At 38.6% G+C, this 17,399-nt stretch overlaps 2 protein-coding genes across 11 annotated transcripts in view; one reads left to right on the top strand and one right to left on the bottom strand.

The window, feature by feature from the left end:
• LOC145965257 (uncharacterized) overlaps positions 1-17,399 on the bottom strand; it is a 34,357-nt gene that overhangs the window by 14,968 nt on the left and 1,990 nt on the right. For 2 of the 10 annotated variants that reach the window (XM_083088668.1, XM_083088678.1), the window contains exons 1-6: positions 16,022-16,785; positions 15,362-15,419; positions 11,907-12,038; positions 2,734-4,522; positions 2,295-2,457; positions 1,904-2,110 (exon numbers count right to left, since the gene is read on the bottom strand). In XM_083088668.1, the coding sequence (XP_082944794.1) occupies positions 1,904-2,110; positions 2,295-2,457; positions 2,734-4,522; positions 11,907-12,005 (2,258 nt within the window). In that variant the 5' untranslated portion in view covers positions 12,006-12,038; positions 15,362-15,419; positions 16,022-16,785. Of the gene's footprint in view, positions 1-1,903; positions 2,111-2,294; positions 2,458-2,733; positions 4,523-5,910; positions 6,277-11,906; positions 12,039-15,361; positions 15,420-16,021; positions 16,794-17,399 lie in introns of those variants that run through there. The other 8 variants (XM_083088672.1, XM_083088671.1, XM_083088676.1 and 5 more) reach the window with 8 other exon arrangements.
• On the top strand, positions 16,433-17,379 carry L(3)87df (cytochrome c oxidase assembly factor COX20 lethal (3) 87Df). The gene is made up of 2 exons (XM_083088690.1): positions 16,433-16,759; positions 16,841-17,379. The coding sequence occupies exon 2, from the start codon at positions 16,851-16,853 to the stop codon at positions 17,193-17,195; it is 345 nt and encodes a 114-aa protein (XP_082944816.1). The 5' UTR covers positions 16,433-16,759; positions 16,841-16,850; the 3' UTR covers positions 17,196-17,379.

Raw genomic sequence — 17,399 nt, forward strand, 5'->3', positions numbered from 1 at the left:
GTGACGGATGCGGATATGTTTATTTTGTTTAATTTTGTACAAGCAAGGGAGGGAGAAGATACTATCGCGTACGACTTGAACGTGAAAAGTTTCTGACAAAAAAGACAGATGTAGTCGGACACAAGAGAGTAGAGTGATTTGTTACCGAGATTTTTTGTAATATTTTCGTGAGAAGAGAAACATTCCCATTTTTAGTAGGTTGATCTTTACATGAAAATATCACGCATTATCAGCACTGAGTCAATTTATCGTAATCTCGATTAAATCTCTTCTAACGTTTGCGTTTTTTATCTATCTATCACATGTATTGATCGCTTTTTAATGAAAAATGGAAGGAAAACGGTCGACAAAATAAATAATGACGAAAATTCACAAAAGCTCGATTAAAGCTTCAAGGATTTAAGTCGATTAAAGTCGGACGAGGATTGCAGATGAACAGCGGGGATACAAGAGAGGACAGGTTTAATAGATAAACTTGGAGATGTTTTGCTCTTTCTCGTTCACCGAGAGAGTAAAAAAAAAAGAGTTAACGCCGCGAAAGAGAGTAGGCTGTTATGCGCTTGTGGCCATGACGAGCTCGAAATTTACACGACTCGCAACAGGCAATTATTATTACAAGTACGATTCGAAGTGTTATCTCTAAGATGCTTCGTGCTCCCGATACAGAAGAGATATTACTTTCCGATTAAAATACCGAGAGGAGAATTTTACAAATATGCGTAACATTCTGCAATGACCAACTTTTACGATCCTTCATTGCAATTCAATATCGTGTCGCGATTAAAATTGTCATAAATCATCATATCTATTAATAACAGTCAATGATGTAAGATATAAAAAGAATATTCAAGAGATATTACAACACTCTTCCTCTCCACAGACGCTGTCGCCAAGCTATCATTCAACCGAATGAAAAGATAATTATATAAAAGATAGAAATTTATGGAATTATACACGAAGCGCGCGAAAAAAAGATTAATATAAAAATATATAAGATTAAAAGATAATATAAAGTTTTCATAATATTGCAAGATCGAAAAAAGTGCAAAATTTGCAGTTTTTCCCAAGATAAAATTTTTTAGATATTTCAAAGAAATATTTTAGTTTATCTATGTAGAATTTTTTGTACACGAGAAATGATGTACAAAAAATTCAAAAAAGAGATTATACTAATCAAAGTTTACGAATACGACTTATATAATTGTAATAAACAGGACAGCAGATACACATTAATTTAATTAATTGGATGACACATTAATTTAATTAATTGGACACATTCTTTATCTTCTTTTCTTCACATGATATGCACTTCCACTAACTATCACAACATTGATCAGATACTCTTTCAATCTTCCTACGCAACGTATCGTCTCTAGATAAAAGCTTGCTACAGTTTCTATCTTTTACATTGTACTACGTTGTTTTCAGCTTGAAAATTCTACTACAAACGCATCAAAGTTGATTCAAATTGTGTTGTGAAATTAATGCAATCGATATGTTGTATCTAGAAAAGCATACAAAATGATTGATGCAAGTGTATAATATGCAAACATTCAAAATCCAAAAAAATAAAGTGATGGTGCAATTAAGACAATTGAACGATATGCAGAAAACGAAAAGATATTACGAAAAGAGAGGTCTAATAATTATACGTTGCCAGACTTTAACTACACATCAAAAAAATACTCACGGAAAGTTGTATTATATTCTCCTACTTCTTCTTCGGAGAAAAGAAACATATCTTTGCATAATTTATATATCATTAACGAGTAAAATGTCACACATAACTCTAATCGTGATAACATTTTGTTCATCATTCCCAAAAAAGCTTCATGCATTATGGAGTTTCGCATTTCGAGCAATGCAAGCGTGGAAAGATTAAGTGAAAAATACAAATACACACCCAGATTCGATGGCGGTCTGATTGTTATTGTTGCCCGCTGTGTTGGTGACAGAATTGTTGTTGGCGGAATTGGAATTCGCTTCGTCTTGCATATGAGCGGTGCTTAACAACGAGCTCCATTGCCTCATCACTTCCTCGCCCTGAGCTTCCAATTCGGAAATTATAGTGGCATCATCCAGATCGTGCAACGCAGTATTGGAATTTAATCTGAAAGGTAATGATAATTATGCGAATTTAATTGATGGAAAAAACAATATTTTCTTCATAATGAAAAACCAAAATTTATATAAAATTGTTTATATATGTAAAAATTATTACTTGTATGTAAAAAAATATATATTTATATGTATAAAAATTTACTTATAAAAAATTTATATCGTTTAATGCTAACCGCTGTTGTTCTTCGTAAGAGCTCGCATCACTGCCATCATAATCCAACATTAAATCATCCGAGGCGATGGATTCGCAAGGAGACAAAGTATCTACGCTTCCCGTTCGATGCAAACGCTGTCCGTGATGGGGACTGTTTACCATGCCTTTGACGTGCGCACCACCTACAAATTAAATCACAAATATATTATTATTTAACAAAATACATCTCAATTAAAAATTTCTAGATAAATATATTTATTATCTTTAAGTGATATTTATTATATTTATACTATACAATTTTATTTATTATTTTTATATGTGCATTGTTACTTTTAAGTTTATTAAAATTATTAGATTGAGAGAGTTAGATTCAATAAAATCTTCGCTACTTAAATGCTGATATACAATGTACCTTTGAAGAAAACGATTCCAAAAATAGCATCGTAATCCGTACTAACCTGTCTTAGAGCTCGTCTCGATTAAAGTGTGGTTATTCTCGGTGATTACTTGATTCCCCATGACGGACTGCGTCTCGATTCTGGCCCTCGAGTTGCTGTCATCGAAGATCAATCCCGGCTGATCAGCAATCTCATCGTCGAAGAACTCTCTACCCTCGGACAGGCTGAGCGAGTTGGAGGCGTTCGTCGGCGTGCCGGGACTATCATCCTCGAGGGTGTTGTCCGAACGTTCCAGCGCGTGTTCCTCGTCTCTCTTCGAGGGCTTTCCATCCGACTGAGTGATACTGGCGGTGGGACTATCGAATAGACTGTCGACCGGCGAGGTCTCATCGTCTATCAAAGTAGTTGTGGTAGCGGCGGCAGCAGCAAACGCCGGATCTTCAATAGTGAGCAGTACCGAACGCAGAGCATTCTTCGAGGCCGTACTGCTCTTCGTAGCGGCGGTGATCGTCTGCGCGTGCTGAACGATGATGGAGTTCGAACGCTGGCATTCGTCACTGGAGCTCAATGAATACTCGTCTGCCATGGCCTCACCATGACCGTATTCGGGATCGTCCGAACTCGGCGGACTAAAGTCTGATTTTATGGATGGGATTTTCTCTGTACGCGAACGATCCTTGTAAACCTTTTCCTCGCTAAGGCAACCTTCCTCGTATCCTTCTGAAGATGTGGTGGACATTGACGCGGTCGAATCAGTGTATCTGTTGTCCTTGTTTACGATCCGTTGGTACTGCGTAGCCCGCTCTCGTACAAAGCCGGTATTTAAATTGGCCGCGGCGGTCGCGAACGACTTGGGCAACGGGATCACGGAAATCTCTGTGACCGTGCTATCGTCGTCTCGAACGTCTCTCACGTCGAAGCTCTTGCCGTTTACCACCATACGCAAATTTCTCGGTCTGCCGATGCCGCGTCTCCTCAGAGAGCCCTCATCCATATAATCCATCGACCTGATTCTGTCGTCTTCTGGACCAGCCGGCTGGCTGCTAACGCCCGAATCTTCGGTCACCGAGCCCTCCTTTGAACTGGACGAACCCTTCGACGTGGATATCTTTCTGCTTTGATTCGCTGCTGTCTTAGCGATCTTGGAATTGGAATCGCTTACCCGCACAGCGAACTGCGGAAGCGGCAAGTGACTGGTGTGCAGAGTATACCTACTAATGGGTTCAGGAATGCCTGAGCCTCGTTTGTTGGCGTCCGCGTACTGCATCATCGTATTGTTGCTGCCGCCGTAAGCCACGTTATTCGATGGCGACGATCGAGGCTTCGTCGGTGCCGTTGTACTGCACAAATGTTGCTGCACGTGCGCAACCCTATTCGGCTGCTGTTGTTTGACAAAATAATTCTCCGGTTGTTGTTGTTGATAATACTGTTGTTGCTGCTGATGTTGCTGCAGCTTCTCCTGATTGTAATGACTGATATTGTGGCTGCTGCAAATGTCGCCGACCTTGTTCGTGAACCTCGTCTGAGGTTGCCGATACCCGAAACGGTTGGTTCTGACACCGGTTCCGTTCGAGTCCTTCTTCGGCGGCGCCAATCGCGGCGTCGACCGACCAGACGACGAATTATGGATCGCATTGCTGTTGTCGTCGTCCATCGCCCGTCTGCGATTCTGTTCCGGGCCGGCCGACTTCGATCGCGGATGCAGCAGGCTCTTCTCGGTGACGGTGCTGGTGGCATAGTTCGTTATCGGCATCGGAATCCCGCTAGTGGGCCTTCGCCGGAAGCCGAAAGACATTGCGGTGCCGCGCGTGTGTGACGTGCCGCGCTTCGAAGAGCCCCGTAGGTCGCCCTGAAAAATTTTTCCAGACGTTAGACGCGATGTCCACGTCAAAAGAGTGAAAGAAATGGAGCACGCAATAAATTAAATATTTTCAAAAGAGGATAATCTGATTGTTTAAAGAATCATAGTAAATTAAATTGAAAATTATAGGAGGAAAGTGAGAGAAAATTTTCAACTCGAGATCACTTTTCTTAAATATAAAACAATAATCTTAATTTCCATCACGTTTTTACAATTGCCACGATAAAAAAAAATACTTCGGACCAAGATATAAGGTGGATAAGATTATCAGTAGCGCTAGTCACGCATCATCAGCCGCGGATTACATTCACGGAAGGAGATCGATATTGAGTTAATAATTAGTCTAAACATTGTATTATCGATTATATAAGATGAATATATTTAATTGCTTAATCCAAGCGCAATGTCGTGTCTCTTCGGCGTATCTTCTTTCCCGACATTCACCTGGCGTTATCGCAAAACGTTGATACCTCGGTGCCGCGCGTTCGTGCGGCTTAAGGGCTTGTTGGACGAACTTGCTACGTGGTTGCCGTCTGCAGCGATATTAATCGATATTCGTACACAGATGCATACACGGGGTTATATGTCGGCGCGGAGTCGATAGCGCATCCTACGGACAAAACTCTTTGTCCAGAGTAACGTACACGCGAGCACCACATTGCCTACGATTGTCGAGTCGGTTGATGGAAAAGCGATGCCAACTTCGATCTGCTGTGCACGACGCGACAACTCGCCGAGTCCGAGTGTGTCGTTTCCGTTTCGGGTCGCCCGAGAACGGCCAACCTCATTCGGACTCCAGAAATAGAGTAACTACTCGACGACAACCCGACAAATCTGAGATTGCCTTCGCGTCCCCGTGAAACGTCCCCGTGAAAGAGGCTCGAAAATCTCGATATCTACTTTGCATTCAAATGATTGACATATGTCTGTGTCATATTCTAATACACACATCTTGCAATACGTCACGATATAAATACGTATAAAATTTTTTTTAATTACACAAACTTCAAGTTTTGCTCACTAGTCATTAAGATCCATAAATTTGATACTTTTTTATAAAGATAGTTAAGTACAATTATATCAAGTTTGATTATATAAGAATGAGGGGGAAACGTATTGCATCATGAATGGACATTAGATGGAGAATATTTTCAGTTCTAGAAATTTAAATCCGCAAAGACCTCGATACCTGATGTAAAATTTGCAAATGAAAGGACCTATTCAGCCACTTGATAAATGTCAACTCGATAACATTATTAATGGTACGATTCCATGGAAATTTTTCACAGATACAACTCCGAGATTCTCCGACTCCTTTCCGTAGAAGAGAGAATCCGGAGGAAACGAGCAAAGCTCTCGTGTCCCGCATCCCTTACCGCAATGTCTTTCTCGTTCTCCAGCGAGTCGTCCTCGCATCTCGTGCTGCCGCACCGGTACTCCATGACAGTCCGGGCCAATGTCACACGGCCGGTCGTCGGATCGATCTCTCTCTCTCACGGGGATTGACGGCCGCCCACGATGGGGTTTCCAGCTCGCGTCGTCATGTCGCGAATACGTAACTGTTTACCGGCGCGAAGAGCGTGCGTTCTTCTCGAGGAGAGCCGCGCGAGACGATGGCCAAGGAATCTCTCTCTTCGTGGTCCGTCACATCGTAAGGATGGTACGTGACGGTCTTTCGACGGCGCGGAAACGCGCGACGGCGCACCGACGTCGTCGCTGTTTGTCGTCGTCGTCGTCGTCGTCGTCACCCCCGCTGCTCCTCCCGCGCCTCTTCCGTCTCGCTCGCTCCCCCGGCCTATCCGTCGTAGGCGAGGAAAGCGGGATCGATCCGGTCGTCTGCGCCGGCGCCGCGACGTCGCCGACGCATCAGCCGAGGGGCTGCTGATCTTGCGGATGCGCGGCCCGGGGTTTCTCCCGATATACAGGGTGTCTTAACGGCAGAGGTGGGAAGAACGGGAGAGTGTATTACGTGTGTTTAATTCGATTTCGTCTTTGTAAGTTGCGGATGGAGCACGACAGAGACGGACGGATCGTCTGTATCGAGTGTTTTCGGTTTCCTGGCGCGGTTTCAAAGTGAAGTAACGTAGCAACGACCCCGCGATAATACTTCCCCTCCGTTTCGTTGAAGACGAATCGATTCACGTCGGCGAGGAGAAACGTTCCTATTTACTATCGATCACTTTCGTTCGGGGCGCACCCTGTATATATGAATTGTTTGATTCAGCGGTGCGACTGGGTCTGCGTCAGATCGAAGCATCGTTATCAGGAGGAACGATTCCTGCGGAATTGGCAATAAATGCCGATCATGCGAAGCTATCAAAGCGAAGCGATCTCTTTCGCTACGTGATTTCGTTTGAAACACGAATTAGCAACGTGACTCATCGAATCAGAGAATAACATTAATATAAACTTTCGATAAATCGATTGTGCGAATTTTTTATCGAACACATTTCTATAAATATAGATTGTTTTTTCTCAAATCAATGTCTTTTTAATAGTAGATTCTCTGGCTAATTGTAAGTTGATCCGGATTCCATTTTATCAGTAAAAATGTAGGTGATTATTATTTTTGACAGTTTCCATTTTTTTCATCATAAGTCTCGATTTAAAATTATAATTGAAATTTTACCCGAAATTAATTAAAAAATGTAATTTCTCTAATTTTTAATTCTACAAAGTTTAATTTGTAAAAATCTTTGACAATCGAGATTTATAATTCAAGTGCCTTGATATTTTCGTTAAGAAAAGAATCATTTCAAAATTAACCAGAGAATTTGTTATTAAAAAGAGAATAAAACCGATGATTTATGAGAGACACTGTGTCAATGTGATATCAGATTTTACCAAGAAACAAACATTGTTTAAAAAACGGATAAGTTAATACGATAAGATTATCATGATGATTCTCTAACAAAGATGTAATCTTGATTTTTGCTTCTTTTCTTTCTCCACTGAAATGACGTCGTATTTAATTAAATCGATTTGCTGATAAGATTTCGCAAATAAACTTTTGCGTGTCATCTCGCGATAAAATCGGGCGCAAGGTGGCATTTTGTAAGATCACGAGAATCGAAGCTAAAGTCGAAGAGGGAAGAGTCCCAAACTTTTTTTACCTATACACGTAACCGAAAGAAAGGCGCTTCTTAGACGGGATCTAGCATTTCTCAGGAGAGTCTGCGGATTTTCAACGAGAAATCGTGAAGGGGGAGACAATAGCAGAAACAACACAGAGAAAAATATCATTCTACTGCCAAGAAAAACGATTACTCAGTTTATTTTTCTTTTTTTAAGTAATAGTTTTCTTGAACAAAGAATATATTCTTAATAATAGTCTTAAATATACTCATCACAAGTGTTAGAAAATCTCATTATCATGTACTCGAAAGAAGAATTTATTTTCCCTTCAAGAATATTGTAAAGTTGTATCAAAGAAAAATCAAACTTACTTTACGCCAATTATATGTAATAAGCAAACCAAATTTTTGTTTTAATTTAATATTCTTGACCAAAACATCTGCACTTACTAAAATTCAGAATATATTCAATTAAATTTAATACTTGTGGTGAACTTGTGATATATTTGCGGATATACAAACTTATGATGTACTTCAAATAAATAATATTTACTTCAATACAGTATACATTTTTCTCTGTGTATACACGTAACCGAAAGAAAGATGTCTAGGAAAGCTTTCTAGACGAGATCTAGCATTTCTCGACCGAGAAAGAATCCGCGGATTTTTAACGAGAAATCGTGAAGGGAGAGATTGCCTTCGCGTCCCCGTGAAAGAAGCTTGAAAATCTCTACTTTGCATCCAAATGATCATATTCTAATACACACATCTTACGTATACAATACGTCACGATATAAATATGTATAAAAATTTTTTTAATTACACAAACTTCAAATTTTATTCATTAATCATTAAGGGTCAGTTTCACCATCTCCGGTTAACTTAATCGGCCGATTTTTGTCATCAGAATTGCCAACCACAAGACGTCAATATTAATATTTAATATATTTAATAATACTTTTAATTAATTTTACATACTTATTTAATATTATATGCACGTGGCAATAACAATATTACACACTCACTTAACAGCTGCTAATATGTATAATAAGATGTCTGTGAGTAAAAATTCGTTCAAGTTTTGTAGTTGGCCATTCTTAAATTTAATCGGCTGATTGAGTTAACCAGAGATGGTGAAACTGACCCTAAGATTCGTCATATATTTGATACTTTTTTATAAAGATAGTTAAGTACAATGGCAGAAACAAGCGGCGTCGTTCGATCGCGGGAGCAAGCGCGATCGGCGTGCGAATCGGCACGGCTGAGATGCAGGAGAGACGAGGGAAGAGAGAGAACAATGGGGAGAAAAGGCTTCTCGCGTTCTCTCTCCGCCGATTTCTCCTTCTTCGCACCTGAACCGTGCGGGTGCCGTGCCGTGCCGGTTTTCCGTCTCTCGGTTTCCGGCCCGGCGCGAGACTACCCACGGAACCGAGCTGCGTGACGACGAACAATGGAAAGTACATGTTCGACTGAGGCCGGATCGGTCGCGTGAATTAATAACGCATCCCCGAATCGGCGAAAAGGCTCTCACAAAAGCGCGGGATCTCGTTTCCGGGTGAAAATTTAACAGCGCGTGCACATGAGAAACCGTTTGCGAGATTAGGTCGGTTAATGAATATCAAACTTATTTTACGCCAACTTTTTATAGTAAGCAAACCAAATTTTTGTTTTAATTTAATATTCTTGACTAAAATACTGCACTTAGTAAAATTCAGAATATATTCAATTAAATTTAATAAACAGAATATATTCAATTAAATTTAACAAATTTAATAACAAATTTCATTAACGATGCATGTGTGTACGTCGATGTTTATCGCGGGGAAGCGCGCGTTAGTATCGCTCATCGCGCAAATTAATGGTAAACTCGACTTCGTTAAGAAACGGAGATCTATAAATTTCAACTATTTATTTCGCGGACTGATTAATCTCGAAAAGCCGCGGTATTTCTGTAACTCGAGGAGTAGAGACTATTCTTCTAACATTATTATCGTTAAACTCGTTTACCTTAGGACGTTGGCACGAATAAAAAAAAAGTGTAAGCGCGAGCAACGGTAATTGCCGACGTAAAGCAATTTGCATATCTATTCACGTTACGTATGGTCGTTCAAAGACAGTTAATTCGTTGCAATTCGAGTGCATATACGAGAAAGTTAACGCGTCCGCGAAAGCGGAGATCGATACATTAATACGTTCGATGGATAATAAAAACGTTCTTGCATTAAACGTTAGTGAAAGTATTCAAGCGTACGAATGATTATACACGAAATCATTTCCTTTACGTTCATATATGCGAAAGTGTCGATTTCAGATTCCAAATAATTATACGAAGGAAGGGATCATTGACATAATAACCATGTAAATTTCCTAGAGTCGAAATTTTCCTCCTATTTTCAATCTCCATTTTCTCATTTATGGCTTCTAAAAAATTTCTATAAATTTAATTTATATTAAACTTTTATATTTTGTATTCAAGTTAAACTTCTGCATTTTGTATTTAAATAATAAACAAATATTCATTATATCATTTATATGTTTTTTTATTCATTTATTTTATTTATTTCACTTATTTATTTAATTTTTAATTAATTATTAAATAAATATAAATTAAATTAAATAAATTAAATAAATAGTGTATTAATTAAATAAATTTAATAAAACACTATTTAAATAAATAATTATTTAGGCAATTTTCATATAAATAAATAAATTTCTTAATTAAGTCCATAACTGTAAATTAAATAGATCAAGAGAATAAAATATCAAAATAGATATTAGATTAAAAATTAAAATTAAAAGTAAGAAAGAAATGTTGCTCGTTTCGAGTATGTAAAATAAAATATTCATGTTGATTGCACCTTTAACTTTGATATATGTCGAAAGACAACGAGGAATAATGTAACTTAACACGTTGGACGTAATACTCCAATGCAATTTTCAGTCACGCGTCGTCGATCGCGCGGATTTTCACGGAATGAACCGGGATGCATTAAATCGTGTTACACGTCGTATAGACATGACAGATGCGCACAAATGATATATTCGCAGGTGATAGCGATACCGTTGCAGGTGCAACGTGGTTGAGGAAGGGCATTGAACTTCAACGTGGCCTTTAGCTTAACCGTCCGTGCAATCAGCTGGATTTTTCGCTACATGCGTACGTTACTCGCGATCGCGATGCGATGTACACGCGATACGTTGTATATTATATAGTACATGCGCGGACAGTATCCGATGGATATTATGTAAACGCAATGACGAGAAAAAGGAGTCAGGGACAGAGTTGACTGAACGCGATCCGGCGAGCGAAACTCGATGTCGCCTCGAAGTTCAATGTCCATCGATGATAGAAAGAGCGTTTTTACGGCGTGATGGCTTTTTATGAGTCGTGACGACTCGAATCTAGGCATCCTGACAGCGAGTCGAATTATTCTCCTACTTTCGATTTCAATTTTCAATCAAATATCTCTCGTGATACTTTAAATAGATGAGCTCCTTTGGAGCTATTCAACCTAGTCTCTTACATAAATTAAATTAGTAAAGATGTTACTGAAGGCTGACAAGGCTTCACCGAATATCAGCCAGTTGTATTAATTATGAGAGATTTCACTGAAAAATCAGTCATTAATTTCTAATCATTGATAACTAATTTCTATGATTGAATTTCTATCGTTTCTATATTGATTCTATTTAAGAAAATATATACAGAAAAAAGGACATTCTTGTTTTAAAAATATATTTAGTTTTAACATGGAAATCTTGAAATGAGATTATATTGGATTAATTAAAGAAAAATATAATTGCTTGAATAATTGCTTATTTGAATGAAGCCATTTTATATAGTTCAATCGAGAAAAATATATTCTTATGATTTCAGATTTAATTTTCTTGAATGGAAAAGAAATAATGTTAGATAGAAAACAACATTTTCAAATCAAGGATTATAATTTTCTTAAAGTAGAATTAAATAATTATATATTCTTGAGATGACAATTACAATATTAAATTAAGACTATAATATTGTTGGAATTTAAAATTATTAAATTCTTCTAAGAAGATTATAAATTGTTGCGTATATACGAAACAATAAACGCGTTAGTTTAAGTGACACTTATCTTTTTTCTGTGTGTAGTTTTGTGAAAGCTCTTCTTTTAAGACTTTAAATGGAAAATTGACTATTTGAAGTAGGAGCTCAATTCTTATATAAATTAAATCTGTCGAAATCCTTTAGAATCCATAAAGGTGAGAAGATTAAGACTGAAGGTAAAAGGAAAATTTGAATTCGGAGAGGAGCTCACCTGTTTCTGGGCCTTGTCCATGATACGGTACGAAGGCGAATTGTGATGACCGGATGCTGCGACGACGGCGCCCGCCTTACGAGACACGCATTGCCCCATATAGATCCGCCAACCTTGTCCCAGCACCGAATACTGTCAACGTGAAAAGTACATGTTAGATTTGCACGAATTTTCCACACTATTCTGTGCTCTACTCTACATTTATTAAAGCCCAATTTAGAAGAGAGTACAGTTTGGAGCTTCACAAAGTACGATACACTAGAATATATTTTCACTTAGAGATTAGTAGACAAATTTCCATCGTTTCTTATACGCTCGCGTACCATCACACAACACGCGTCTAGCGGAAGGAGTTAAACTACGCGTGTAATAATCATCCTGATTGCACACACTTCTGCCTCTCCCATTCATCGTTAATATTCCCAGTCGACTGACGTAGACTGCCGACGCGAATATCTTTATTACTCGCGATTCCCCTTATTAAACAAAGGAAGAAACGTAAGAGATATGCAGAAAGAGATATATGCGCCAAGAAATGGAAAAAGTACCGCTACCGACAGGCATAAATAAGTCCGTGCTGATCGATATACAGAGGCCTATTTCGGTCGAAGGGAGAAAATGCGCGATTGAATGCACGTCTCCAGGTACACTATGATTATCTTTCACGTTACACGGTCCCGATTCTCGATCTGCAGGTCACGAATCGTCCCCATTAGATGCGCCAACGTTGCGATATACGAAGAGGAAGCGTTAGATATGGCGAGAGACGAAAGGACATTCTTTAAGAAACTCGAGACACGAGGCATCCTTGCTCAATCTCAGATTTCTTTGTATCATTAAAAATTTCCGCGTTGTTTATAATACTATCTAATTTGAATATAAAAAAATAAATTCGAGATAAATAATATATTTTATTAATATCCTTAAATCTCATTAAATCAGAAAAATATAGGGTGAGATAATCTCGCGAGAGGACACTCTCCAAGAAACTCGAGACACGAGGCATCCTTCCTCAATCTCGGATTTCTTTGAATCACTTTGTATCGCATTGTTTATAATATCAATAATTTGAATATAAAAAATAAATTCGAGACAAATAAAATATTTTATTAATATCCTTAAATCTCATTAAATCAGAAAAATATAGGGTGAGATAATCTCGCGAGAGGACATTCTCCAAGAAACTCGAGACACGAGGCATCCTTCCTCAATCTCGGATTTCTTTGAATCACTTTGTATCGCATTGTTTATAATATCAATAATTTGAATATAAAAAAATAAATTCGAGATAAATAAAATATTTTATTAATATCCTTAAATCTCACTAAATCAGCGAAAATATGGGGTGGGATAAATCTCGCGAGAGACAATAGAACGAAGATTTTAAAGATCCGATCGGGAATACCGTTCGCTTCTAAAATTCGATCGCAAACGTAGACGGATATTGACCCGAGCGGAGGAATGTAATGATTCACTCTTTCTATTCAATCTTTCAGCGAGATGAATATCGCGAGTACCGTTATCGAATACCTCGAATAGCGTTATTAGAATGTGCGAAAACATTGGTTGCAACGCGTTATCTGTGCGCGTCATTTATTTTCGCGCGCCAAACAATTCTCTTGGAGATAACATATGTTTGGCTGTCAATTTAAAAAAAAATCCACGCGTAGGTAGGTGGGAGCGTTCCAAGGAATTTAATTTCAAATGCATCGCATAGATGGTGAAAGGTATCCGGCGCGTGCTACGATCTCTGATGTAGGACGATAAATGGCACTGGCCCAATTTTTTTTATGGTTTAGAGAGCGACGATTACGGAAATGTATGTTCGCGTTTCGCGACGCATAAATACGGAAGAATAAGTCCGAAATTCGAAGATTCCAAAGAGCGAAAATCCCAGTCGAAAGTTTTCTCTTACTGTCGATCACAATTTTCAATCTCTAACATCTACTCTGATATTTTAAATAAAATTCTCTCTTAAAATTATTCCTTATATATCTAATTTTGTCGAAAGATCTGATTTAGAACTTTTAATTGTTCATCTGCTTCTTAAATACAAATTGCTCTCTTAAAAGAGATCATCTCTTTCTCACTGAAAGAATTAGTAATGATGATTGTTTGAGTCAGTAATAATTTAAAATACATCTTATATATGAGATAAATTTATATATTATATATATTTTGTTAAAAGAAATATTTGAATTTTTGACCAAGAGTCTTGTTCATTTTTTTGGATTTATTATATCTTAAGAGTAAAAAAGTATATGTATATAATTTTTATTTTACATATTATTTACAACTCTAAATTTGCATATTATTTAAATATGTTTTACTTTAAATATATGTGTTTGTTTTTTTAAAAAAAATTTCTTCTCAAATAATAGTAATCTAAAGTATGACGTGTTTTCAGTAAAGAGATCAAATATTCACACTAACTTTCGATGAAATCTTGTTTCACTACTTTAATCAATGACATTCTCACTGACTCAATTTAAGAGAGTAGAGGCTTCATTCTTATGCAAATTCAATTTATCCGGAAATCCTTTCTCTTCAAGTTACAAACGTGAGAAGATCGAGATTGAAAATAGGAGTAAAATTTCGATTCGAGGTAAAGGTATCTCGAAACTGAAAATCGATGAGTATGAGATACATCGCGGTAATGACAGATCTTGTGTGCACTCGGTTTTGCGCAGCGCTTATTTCCATGCCGTGGAAGATGCGATCTATGTGGCCCGTCGGTTTTAATACAAATCCGAGTTGATTTACGAGCGACAGGTAATTGTGTCTGCAAGTCTGCGGCTTCGCGCTGCTTCGCGATATAAATGCATGGAATCTGACCTTTCTTGCAGTGATTCTCCCGTGCGAAATCTCCGCTTACCGTTAGCAAGCATCGCAAAATACTGTGAGATATTCTGCACCATCATAGGTGTAATTTTCTAATATTGGGCCCGGTTTTACCACATCATTATTTTCTTCCAAGGAAAAAGAATCTCCGCGATCGGACTCTGTCGTTTGCAAAAAAATTGCAAAAATTTCGAGAATTGCTGTTAACATAACGAATCATTTATTTTTCACTTTATTCGTTTTTTCAATTTGTATCGATGATTATTGATACAATTGATGAGTAAATTATTATCTAAATTAAATTTTGAATTTTAGTCTCTTTTTTAAAATCGAGAGCCCTTGCATTTAACTTCCTTAATTCGCGAATTCTTCGTAAATCATTTGAAATTGCTAATCCGTGGGATGGAAAATTTTTTCGCGAAAATTGAGAGTACAAGAGAAAGAAGAAATGCGAGACAGAGAGAGAGAGATAGCGACATGTGTGATTAGTAGTGAGATAGCAGCGAGAAAATTGCGTGCATGCACCTTTCCCCCTTAATAAAAGTTACACGCGCCGCATCCTGCGGACTATCCTGTATGAATATCACACCGCGTTTCCGCGATTCCGTACTCACAGAAACGAAAATCCCTGCGGTTTTATGTCTGGCCTGCCGGAGAGTAATCTCGAATATGCTGTAAAAAAATAAAGTCGTCCACTTTCATGCGAGAGTTTCAGAAAAAACTCGCCGTCACATCTCGTTCAAGCGGATGTTTCTTGACGAAGATATTTTCTCGTCGAGGTAAAAAAAAAAAAAAAATCACGAAAATTCAAAATAATAAAAAATATAAAGTGTGTATGTCAAAATTCTCGAATAATATTTTCTGGAATATTAATCGTAAACGCGACATTTTGTGCCTTTTATTTCCACCCTTTAGTTATGTATAAATGATAATTTTTTGGGAGTAGCGCGCTTCGCGCATGCATGATGACGTAACGTGATGACGTTCGATATCTCCAACGTACATACGTTACGTTTATTTACGAGATATACCTGTATCATGCGTGTGCATCGGAATCTCGATATCACGATTCGCTTCGAAAAATCGAATTGCAATATCAGAATCACAAATTCTAATTCAGCAACGAGAATCGTTGCGTCAGGTGTTTCAATTACGATTAATCACAAACGTCTTCATGGATACAAGGTTAAAGGGCCACGATACAGGCAATCTCGCGCTCGAGGACGTTCGCGAGGTACAAGGATAACACCGAGGAGAATACAAACGCCGCTTACCTCTTCTACAGCTGAATCTCCCGGGTAAGTCGTCGCACGGATACGTGGTATACATCGTAGGACCTGACACAAGGGAGCACCTAGGAGCAGCTACGCACCGATTGTGCGTGCATGTCACGGCGATTTGGACTGGTATTCGCGGGAGTCGTATACGTGCGAGTCGGAGTAACGACTTGCGGCTGTGTTCAAGGCGCTCCTCGTGTTTCTCACCTCTCCTCTTCCTCACTCGTGATACGCGCGTTCCTTTCCGTAGAAAAAAGACGTTACACTACACTTTACAGGCGCGACGACGTCCTCCTTGTCGCGATCCTCGCGCGAGCGATTAATGTGTACGGATGGGAGCACCACCTGTCATTCGGGCTCGATAGCACGCGTCGACCGCTCCACGATGTCAACCAATGTCAACCGGCGCCCCACACGCAACTGAAACATCGAGATCGGCGATAGCCGAACGTGGCCGAATGAGCGCTCGAGTCGTGGCCGCCCTGAAATTTCGCGCTCGCAGCGCCCTCGTGCGAGAATGTCGGGTACCGTCTGACGAACAGCTGATTTTCCGAGGAGGATAAGATCCGCTGATTTCATTCATACCTTTTCGCATTTTTCATTTATGTACTTGGAACGTGAAATGAATGTATTTATCCATGCCCTTGTGAGAAAAGGAGAGGCAGAGTGCAACCGAAACGAAGATCCATCTGTCTAACCTTACTTTGCGCCTTCTGTTGTCCAAAATTACATAAGGTTTGTTCTTTTTAACCAAATTGGCTGTACTAGTTCAGCTGAAAAGAACAAACTTATAGTTTATATTCTTTTATATAACAGAAACACCACGATGGACATTGAAAATATAGACGATGACCAATCCAAGGCGGTGATGCTGTTTGGTCGAGACATCAGGAAGATTCCCTGTTTCAGGGACAGCCAGTTGTATGGCATCTACAGCGGCTTTGCCACCGGCCTGGGCACTTTCATGTTTACGAGTCGCATAAGGCTGGCGACGGCTATGAGCTTAGGATCCTACTTTTGTGTCTCCATCGTTTATTTTTGCTATTGCCGATATAATTATACGATGACAAAGTATGCTATAGTCGATGTACAGTCTATCATACGGCAGAGATCAATTGATATCAAGAAGAAAGTCGATGAAGAGCAAGAGGGAAAGCTAGTCGATGCTTAAGACACTGTGTATATTTTTCCAACTTTTAAGTTATTCATAACAAGAACAGATACATTATGCAATTCAGAAAAATAACATAATGCGATAATGTTGTAGTGAAAATTATCATATCTATGAAATGCATGTAAAAGAGTGTCTGAAGCTTCTAGTTGCGGATTCTTTTTTTAATAAACTATATACATAATATGTATAACTTAATATTTA

This window comes from Camponotus vicinus, unplaced genomic scaffold (genome assembly GCF_025532165.1).
Source record: "Camponotus vicinus isolate PSW18456_S1 unplaced genomic scaffold, iyCamVici1.0 SCAF_14, whole genome shotgun sequence".
NCBI classification, from domain to species: Eukaryota; Metazoa; Arthropoda; class Insecta; order Hymenoptera; family Formicidae; genus Camponotus; species Camponotus vicinus.